At 38.1% G+C, this 10,094-nt stretch overlaps 1 protein-coding gene across 1 annotated transcript; it reads left to right on the top strand.

Moving 5' to 3' along the window:
• The first annotated feature begins 819 nt into the window (after nt 1-819).
• Nucleotides 820-4,195, top strand: LOC149186162 (putative GTP-binding protein OBGM, mitochondrial). The gene is made up of 5 exons (XM_089410922.1): nt 820-1,269; nt 1,448-1,559; nt 1,808-1,890; nt 2,026-2,088; nt 2,238-4,195. Exons 1-5 carry the CDS (start codon nt 1,135-1,137, stop codon nt 3,522-3,524), a joined length of 1,680 nt encoding a protein of 559 aa, XP_089267048.1. The 5' UTR covers nt 820-1,134; the 3' UTR covers nt 3,525-4,195.
• The last annotated feature ends 5,899 nt before the right edge of the window (nt 4,196-10,094 follow it).

The following is a 10,094-nucleotide window of genomic DNA, read 5'->3' as shown; positions in this document are numbered from 1 at the left end:
TCGATTACCCCTCGAATGTCCCTTCACTAGTTAGGTCTCCCACGCACTCCCCTCCTGCTAGCTCCCCCCCCCCCACCTCCACCTCACAAAGCTCCCCTGCCTCCCGACGCACCCAATGTTCCATCTTCTTCCCCACCCAGGCCTTGCCCTTACGGTTGTTACATTATGGAGGAGGGTGACGCGTGGAAGGCTTGTGGCACTTCTCAAGTGTAAGGTGGCTCCAACTTGGCCTTTGCCTGGCTTCACAACAGTTCTCGTCACTTGTCAGCTTCCTGAGTAGACCCAGGTTGGTTTCTCCTTCTCTTTTGATCTATGGATTTTGGAAGACCTTTTTGCTTCTGAAATTTCTAGCTTAATACCATAGTTGTTGCTTGGCCAAAGAGTGCCAATTTGAAGACTAAGGACCTTCTGCCTCTACCTCATTGTGACACTATCATTTTGTATTAGTCCACTGTCCAAGCAACGCGAGGCCTCACCCTCTTGTGCAATTTCTATGGTTTTATCTTTTTGAAAAATAATGTAAACAATGTTAACTCTGGTTTCCCCTTCGAAAGGTAGAAAACTCTTGTTTCATCTCTCTGGTTTCTCACTAAAAGGCAGGGAAAAATACTCATGATTGTACATATTGTAAATTTGGCTCAATGAAATATAATTTAGATATTCTTACTTTTGGGAAAGAAAAAAAGAGAGAGAAAAAAGAAAAGGAAAAAACAAACAACATTTTTTCATATTTCATTAAAAATATATATTTAAATTAAAGTATAAACCCTACTAGATTAAATATATTTTTATACATCGGCTAAGCTTCATGTCGACGCCCCTGCCGCGGACTACTTTCATGCGCCTATTGAATTGATGTTAGGGGGTGGATATGGAGGTCCTACCCTTGTGCATGAGTCGAGAGTTTCTTACCTTGAAGGCATCATAGCATATCAGAAAGCAGCGGAATCTGCTCCATTACGGGAAACCGCTTTTTAGCGGTAGCAAAGAGCGCTCTATGGCCCTGCTATGGTTTCAGGGTTTTCTAAATTCCTTCTGCAAGAACAGATACTCTGTGCCATTGAGATACAAATGTAGGGAAGGGGCCTACACAAAAATGGTGAAATAAGTTGAATGTGAATCGGACATATCAAAATGTGGAGGCGGCAGAAGGTGTTCCAATTCCTTTGTAATGCAAAACAATATTTGAACGACCGGCAACAATGGATTCCTTCTGCTTCTGTGTATTCAGATGCTCCCAGGAAGAAGGGAAAACTCGCTCCATTGCAGGTGAGTATAAAAAAATCAAATATTTTTCTCAGATAAAATGCGTTTTCCACTTTTATTTAATTCTTTTGCATCGCATTATGCATGAAATCCATGATTTTGCGGCCTGCAATCGGTAAAATTTAGGGCATACTATACCTGTTTGTAGAAGTCCTATTGATTACTTTGGTGGGTATCATAGGAACGAAAAAAAATGGTGGACAGAATTAGGTTGTGGGTGAAAGGAGGGAGAGGAGGTGATGGTTGCACCAGTTACCGTAGAAGTCGCCATGCTCGACGCGCCGCGCCAGATGGTATGCATTCTTGTTCAATTATTTTCAATAAGCACATTTTGTAATTTCAGAGTTAATTTTGTGCACTCATTACACATTTATAGAGGCTTTCGGCACATGTATGACATGTGATCGTTGCATTTGAACATGAACAGAATCAAAGCCTTAAAACCAACTTGATTGAAAGTTAATGATGGGCGTTTGAGTTTTAACTGGTTTGATTCTTGAGAGGCTTTTTACGAAAATGTTAATGATGTTGTATAACATAGGTGGAAAAGGAGGTAAAGGTGGCGATGTTATCCTTGAAAGCTCTGCAGCAGTTTGGGATCTAAGCAACCTGCAACACCACTTGGTATGCGTTTTTATTACCATATTTGGAAACTCATCATTCTCGTAGGGTATAGGATTTTATCTTCTTGCCCTCTAACATAGTCTTTCTTTGGAAAAAAACAGTAGCAATTATAAGGTTGGTTCATGCTTTTTGCAGAATGCACAGAAAGGTGGTCATGGATTTCCCAAAAATAAAGTGGGGAGCAGAGGAGCAGACAAGGTTTGCAAATTATCATTTATCTTGCTGTATTGGTATATAAATGTAGTTGGAATGCTTTGTTTTCCCTAAGATGCATCTACGGAAGCACACATGTTCTAGCAGAAATGATCATTGCCATCAAGTCATTTAGTGGGTTACTTCCTCTGCAGGTTGTACAAGTACCTGTGGGTACTGTAATTCATTTAGTCCGTGGTGTAATTCCGTCAACTGTACAATCTACTCCGCTTCAGGAAATGTTTCCATGGGAGATTCCAACAACTGATCTTGAAAGCAATAAGCATGTCGACCTTGAACTCCAAAACGACAAGAATGATTCTTGCACAGAAGCTTTGGAGGTATATGAAAACACAAAAGGTTATAGTGTTCCTTTAAACAGGAAAGACAAGAAAAACAGAATGGAAGTCAGCTCTTGCAAGATTCGGAATCAGACCCCGAATTCAAAGCAGCTGGATGATGAAAAATGGTTGGGCTTTGATGAATCGTGTTCCCATTCTGAAAGTAGTAAGAAAAAAAGTTCATGGGATGATTGGGAATATGAAGGAGATGAAGATTTTGAGGGAGAAGAGGGTTCTGAAGGGGAGGAATCTGAAGCAGAGATGATAGAGGACTCAGTAGCGGAATTCGTAGAACCAGGGCAGCGCCTATTGGTTGCTTGTGGAGGAGACGGAGGACGAGGAAATATTGCCATGGCAAGGGATCCGAGGATCCATAGAACTAAACTTAGTGATGAACATGATTCTACTGATGACCTGGAAGATACAGATATGGAATTTGATGGGCAAAGCCAGAAGGATTTACAAAGATGTGAGCATGATCGTGGTCAACCTGGTACAGAAGCGGTTTTGATATTAGAGCTCAAAACTATTGCAGATATAGGACTTGTTGGGGCACCGAATGCAGGAAAGAGTACTCTTCTAGGAGCCATATCACGGGCTAAACCTAGTGTTGGACATTATGCATTTACAACTTTGAGACCCAATATAGGCAAGCTTGAATATGAAGACTTTTTCCGCGTCACAGTTGCTGATATTCCTGGGATTATAAAGGGAGCACACGAAAATCGAGGTTTGGGGCATGCTTTTTTGAGGCATATTGAGCGGACTAAGGCCCTAGCATATGTAGTAGACTTGTCATCGGCCCTAGGAGATAGAAAGGGACTTCAGCCTTGGCATCAACTACGAGATCTAGTATTTGAACTTGAGCAGCATCAACCAGGGTTGTCTGACCGATCCTCATTAATAGTGGCAAATAAGATAGATGAAAATGGTGCCGAGGAGGTGTTTGAGGAACTCAAACAAAGGATACCGTCTGTGCCTATTTTTCCTGTCTGTGCTGTGTTGGAAGAGGGAATACCAGAGCTAAAAGTTGGCCTTCGAGAACTCATTGATGGACCCAAAAAATGGAAGCTTGAACTAACGGGGATTTGTGTGGACTAGGCTTATGTTGGGCTTAATCACTACATTTATCTATATGGAACTTTTCAGCATTGAATTTTCATATGGCCGTTACTACGAGATTTTTGTTTAAGAAGGCTAAGGCTGTGAACTTATCAGTAAATTGCAGAGTATGATAAGTCATAAGAGATTTTCTTTCATTGCTGGATACGTAGCATCGACATCAGTCATAACAAATCTCAAAATAACTGTATTGACCGTCTTTGCATTTACTTTAATCTATTCATCTATTTCTAGATATCCAAAAATCTGTTCGTTAGGGACAAGGCGAGACAATGAATTGGATTTGCTTGGTGTAAAATCACCCGACTTGGTGTAAAATCATCAGACTTGGAGGCAAGGAGAATGGCGGAGTCTGAATGTTCTACATTTTGGCCTTTTTTTTCACCAGAAACTGGCAATACAATTCTTGTTCCATTGCTTAAAATGCATTTTTGAATGCCTAAATGGATTCAATACCCAGAAAAGCTCTAGGTTTGTTGGGTCGGCACAACTAGGTGCTAATGAAGAAGACTGGCTTACTGGACAAAGAGATACCAGTTCTTAGGCGTTGCACTTTTGAGGAGTAGAAGACATCACTCAAGAAGGAATTAAGCCAAGGAGTTACTACAACCCTCAAGAATTCAAATGATTTATCGTGTCAAGTCTCGGAAGATTAGAATCCTCCTACAGTCAATATGGTGATGCCCATAGGCTAAGCCTGTCGAAATTTTGAACTCATATTTTGCAAATCTTGTTCCAAACTATTCATTTATTAAGATTTTGCTATTTTGGGAAATGCGGGCCCTTAAGTTACGATGTATAATTCTTGTTTGTCTATATTTCATAGAGACCATGTCAAATGACTGTAGTCTGTGGTGATGATTTACTCATCTTTCCAAAAGAATGTAGCCTGTAGCGATGATTCACTTATTTTATATGACTAACTAGATGGGGACTATACTAATTTACCATGGAAAGTGTGAGAGTTTAATCCTTGGTTTTTCTCAGAGATCTAAGAGACCAAGTTTTGGGATTGGACCTCTGTCTCCCTTGTTGTGTGTTTATAGTTTCAATTATCTCCATTCTTTGTGCATCCATGACATGGCACTTAGGGTATTGGCTTGGTAAGTCCACTAGATTCTTGTGGAATGCAATACTGACGTAGGATTGTTAGAACTTATACCTTCACAACACTACCTAAATTGAATAAGGTTAACAAAGAAATATTTCCTCTCCCATTTAACGCATAGCTACAATAACAACAAACAGATAATGAGAATGTAACCTTCTTAGGTTTTAGTAGGCAACTCAAGAGTGGTCAAATGCTTCTGTGTATATCCTTTCAAGAAGTTCAAGTGGTTGTAGATGATTCAAAGTGTCGAGAAAAAGTGAATGCGAAGTTAGTATATAAAACATTGGTTCAAAGGAAGCCTGATCTAACTAAAAATTAAATAAGGTTGTAGAAGATGTCTTAGTCTCATCACAAAATGTTAAATGCTAGCATGCAGATGAGTGCAAACAAGTCATCAACAATAGCACTATGGGAGAAATCAATGCAGTAGAGAAACCAAGCAAGCAATGATTCAACCACCCAAGGTGTTCATTTTGTATCTTCCAACATCTCTAGTGCAAACATTCTCAACTGTAAAGGGCTTGGAAAAATTTGAAATTTTCTTTCTAATGGCAGAGTGCAAGCATGTCAATTCAAGCTGCTTTTCCTAGGTACAAGATCTGTTGAGCTAAGAAAATACAGATGATGCAGTGGGGTATTCTTCTACAGTTGCACAATAGTGGAGCAACCATGTCATTAAATGCAGGGAAGGGTTTTGCAGGATAAATTCTTAGGGCTTTTGACAAACATAAAATGAAATGGTAGTTAATGGACTGTAGAGTGTGTGGGTCTCACATAAACATGCAAATCATCTTTTGGGGATTCTGTCCATCATTGCTACAAGGTTTGACGATGGCCCAGATCTTTTAGTTGTTGGATCAACAACGCTTCATATATGGCTTGTAGAGGTATATTGTTTTGTTCTTTGAAGACTGCTGACTTTTATCTCATGCATTCATATAAGAAATCCTCAAATTTGTATCTCAATATAATTTTTGTGGTACATATTAACTTGAAAGTTTTGTGCATATGCAGTAGGTGGTATTTTAGTCATATTTTCTAGTTGATTGCATATCTGAGAGGCTATGGCTTGTGTTATTTCATATTCGTTGAATAGCTGCCAAGATTTAGAAAGCTTTTTTTGGCCTTGACTAGGAAATCAGTTTCAAACCTTAATATATATGTATGTATTCGAGGTTATAATGTCATCACTAATACAAATGTGCATCTCTTTTCCAAAATCATCAATACTCAATAGGATACGTTTTTTGTAGTGGTTGCTTGAAACTTGATGATAGACCTATTAATAGACTTATAAATTTCTTTGATTTATCTTGTTAAAATTTCAATACATGGTAAGCACACCTACAAACCCTAGAAATCTGAAAACTCAATGAAATATCAAAACTATTGTTTGTATACTGGAAAGTATGACCAACAGACAATAGAAATTCGTAGCACTCCAAATCACGTTTGTTTTTCTTTTATTTTCTGGAAGAAAAAATTGTACAATGCAATGGCTACAAAACCTCAGTGTATGTTAACCAAAAGAGACCCTGTCCACTTGTATAGAAAAGTAGGCGAGGGTTTACAATGTTGGAACACTAAGCTCAGGCACCTAGGATAGAACACGAAGGATGCATGCATGCATGAGTTAGGATGCCAAGGGAATTTCCCCTCGGATCCATTCAAACTCCATTCTCTTGTGTGCGCAATTCAGCAGAGAAACCAAATCGTGGACAACAGACGGACAGGGATGCAGTCTGGTAAGGTATCATTTCGCAGATCGACTACACCATGAATTTGTGTTTGGCTAATTCATATGCAGAGAAGCCCCAAGCTTTGAATCCATTCTTTAGTCGTTTGATGCAACCACTAGTGCAACAACCCCTCGGTGTTTCACTTTCGTCTGGATTCGTAGCTAAAAGGCGTTCCCTATTAGAGTCCCCAAGTAAGCAGAGTCTCAATGTAAAGACATGAAATTCTGGATATGCAAAAAAAGAGAGACCTCTTTAGTTGGAACCTAAGACAATACAAGAGGTGTTGACAATTATGTATGCCAAACGGTGATTTAAAATTAGCATGTTAGTATCACAGATACAATTCGTCAATACAAAATTAAGAATAAATAATTCGAAGGGAGGTGAGGAAGCATGTTATATATTTAGGCATAGGTGTTTGGCTAATTCGTAGGAAGGGAATTTTTGTGAGCATTGCATTTGGCCAATTCGTAGGCAGCGAAACCCCAATCTCTGAATCCATTCATCAGTCACAGTCGACGCAGCCACTGGTGCAACAACCTCTCGATGTTTCATTTTCCTCTGGATTCGTAGCTAAAAGGCGCTCCCTATTAGTGCCCCAAGTAACCAGAGTCTCCCTGTAAAGACATTAAATATCATTGTTTAGAAAAATGGTCGTGACTGAAACAAAAAACATTTTTTAGATGTCCCACAACCTCCTCTATATGTGTAACATAGTGTTATTTTCATGTCCTCAAACAATCCATTATATTGCTACTATTGCAAGACAATCATTTGTTTCTTATGTTTTTGCAATATAGTTCAAAGTGTTTAAAAGGAAAAATATATAAATAAATTATGAAATAAATTCCCCCTTGAGGCTTTATGTATATGCTCCTAGCTTCATCCTACTGGATATTATATAGTAATAATGATTTTTGTCATTTCTTACTTGCAGCTCAATTTTTCTCAATTTTTTGAATATACCTTAAGTTCACAAGTTCATAGTTGATGTTTTTTGACAAACAGAGTGATCTCTTTCCCATACATAACAATGCCCTTTATTTGATATCATGCATTTACATAGCTTGGCTTGCATTTGGGAGTTCATTACCTTAGGCTCCCAATCACTGGAAATCCCAAAACGCAATTTTCAAATCTTTCATTGCTTTTTTTTCACAGCAAGCCTCTTCTACGCTTGTAATCATTCACAGTTAAGGTTAGGTCATGCCTCCTTCAATCATTACTAGGAATTTTCACTCCACATGTTTCCTCAATCTTCTGCTTTTTAGATATAAAAGTTAAATGGGCCCCTTGAGCACCCTCAGACTTCTGCAGTTCAACAAGTGATATAGGAAGCTCGAAATCATGCAGAGAAAACACCTTTGCATCTTCAAATACAGGAGCCTCAGTGTCTGCAAGCTTTCCTTCATCCTCGGAAGTTTCCAATGTTGCAACAGCTGCAGCTACCTCTGCCTTGGTTACAGCTGCCTCTTTGTTAGTACTTGTGTTTCCTTCTACAACATTTGCAATCTTTTTTTTGGAATAATGTTTTGAGGAGAGGGCTAAATGGGCCGTTTGAGCCAGCATACTTTTGCAGTTCAACAAGTGATATAGGAAGCTCAAAATCACGCAGAGAAAAGACCTTTGCATCTTCAGATACAGGAGACTTAGTGTCCACAAGGTTTCCTTCATGCTTGATAGTTTCCAATGCTGCAGTAGTTACAACTTCCTTTGCCTTGGTTGCATCTGCCTCTTTGTTAGCACTTGTGTTGCCTTCAGCAAAATTTGCCTTTGTAGTGAATTTTGTGATTGAGTCCAACGTCGAGTAAAAGGATCATACTTTGCTTCACCTGCGTTAAGATTAAAGTTCAGAGGCTTGATCTCATAAGCATTCTTGAAATTTTCAGCCTTGTTTTTCTTATTCATCTCCGCAAGCATCAAGGATCAAGGATTTTGCATTCTTTCTTTTGCTCTAAAGGGAAATGACTTCTAATTCCTTCAACCTTGTTTTAGTTCTATTCTCTGTAAGCTCCATCTCTCATCTAAGCCTATCATTTTTTGCAGCCATAGTTGAAGGCCTTGAAGAAGCCGACTTATTTTCCCGCAACATCTATTTTTCTAGTTTCTGCAGAGTACACAAAATTATTTTATCTCCTTTGGGTCCACAATGTAATCGAGGAAAATGATAGGTTATGCTCTAACACAAAGGAATTCAAATATTGTTTGATACAACATAAATGGTCTTTGGTTAAAATTTTAAAATTTAAAGTTGGTGAATTTTAAGGTTCCTAGATGTTTCTTTTGTTTTTCAAGTCTCCTTAACTGAATGGTGGAATCATATAATTATAAAGCTTAAAATGGTAATTTTGATAGCTAGATTTGAGATATGCTTTAGAATTTTGGCTGTTATATGTAAATTGTCTTTCATGTTGATGCTTTTGTAGTAACACATGCAAGACTCAACCAAAATTCTATGGGCTTGCTTTTGGCCTCTTGAAGGGGAAGCATGCGTGTTAGTGTAATGGCTGAGATTTTGGTGAAGGATGTTAATGATATGGTGCTTCCTTTTTGGAATGGGGAGTGTTTCTAATATGTGGTGAGAATCGAATAGTTTGTATTGTTTATCACCCCTAGCCATAATGGAAGTACACTATTGTTCTGTTTTTTCTATAAATTTCACATTGAAACTCCACGGTCACAACAATTGTTAGTGCTTCTAAGACAACACATTTGTGAAAACAGTGAGTACAAGTCCTCAGTTGATACATTTCAGTACTTCCTGTGCCTTTTAACATCATCTTAGCTTGGATGTTGTAATGCACCCCCTTACATAACTAGGGGTAGTCACTATGTTAACCCGAGACTCAACATGTGGTTAAGAGAAATGGTGTAATGTTTTCCTGTAATTGTTGTGTAAATTTTGTGAGGAAGCATTATTGTTCCGAATTGCATTTTATTTAGTGTTGTGAAAATCACGATTTTTTTATTTTCCCGATAATATTGCGCAATTAATTCAATGATTTTTTCATTTGGAAAAAATTGAGATTTAATCCTGATTTTTTGGGAAATTTTTTTGATTTGTTTGTTTGTTTTTTTAATTTTTTAATTTTGCCGATTTTTACCGATTTTTTTCTGATTTTTTCCCCTCGCCAATTTACTCCTGATAACGATTTTTGCAACACTAATTTTATTGAATCATATGATCAAATTATAGGTTCTGTTAGTGATAGTTGTGGCTCAGAAATCGACACCCCCTTTTTTCCTTTTTATTTTTTAACCAATTTTGTGACTAACAACAGTTATGAAATAGCCACTACCCATTACACTATGAGCATTAAGATCAATGACTCCATATTACATATTTCAACATATTTACATATTAACCTAGTTACATATTTCAACACTCCCTCTTAAATAGGGAGGTATTCATAATCCATACAAGGTATTTGGACATTCTCAATCTGAAAAATTCTCATAAGAAGAGTCGAGCTGGTAACCCATTTGTATTAGCATCATATCATCTAGCGTTGTCACATAGCAAGGTCTTGACTAACAACTTTATCTCTCTACAAGATCAGAGCACAATGTTGGCAAGACGAATGATTTATAGACACCCTCATCATTGTCTCTCTTGGAGCATACCCCACCCGAGACTCTCAGAGTGTGTTCCACCAGGAATATTCTTATCTTTGATTCCCAGTCCTCAAAGAATATCGG

The sequence above is a fragment of the Pinus tabuliformis genome, chromosome 3_1, assembly GCF_031772625.1.
Source record: "Pinus tabuliformis cultivar Carrire ecotype Pingquan chromosome 3_1, CPIR1, whole genome shotgun sequence".
Lineage (NCBI taxonomy): Eukaryota > Viridiplantae > Streptophyta > Pinopsida > Pinales > Pinaceae > Pinus > Pinus tabuliformis.
This window is presented reverse-complemented; position numbering and strand designations above follow the sequence as displayed.

Bases quoted from the DNA above. Each gene is read 5' to 3' on its own strand.
- LOC149186162 (XM_089410922.1), top strand. From the start codon at position 1,135: ATGTGGAGGCGGCAGAAGGTGTTCCAATTCCTTTGTAATGCAAAACAA. The intron at 1,891-2,025 runs GTATGCGTTTTT...TGCTTTTTGCAG, and splicing joins GCAACCTGCAACACCACTTG to AATGCACAGAAAGGTGGTCA. The intron at 2,089-2,237 runs GTTTGCAAATTA...CTTCCTCTGCAG, and splicing joins GGAGCAGAGGAGCAGACAAG to GTTGTACAAGTACCTGTGGG.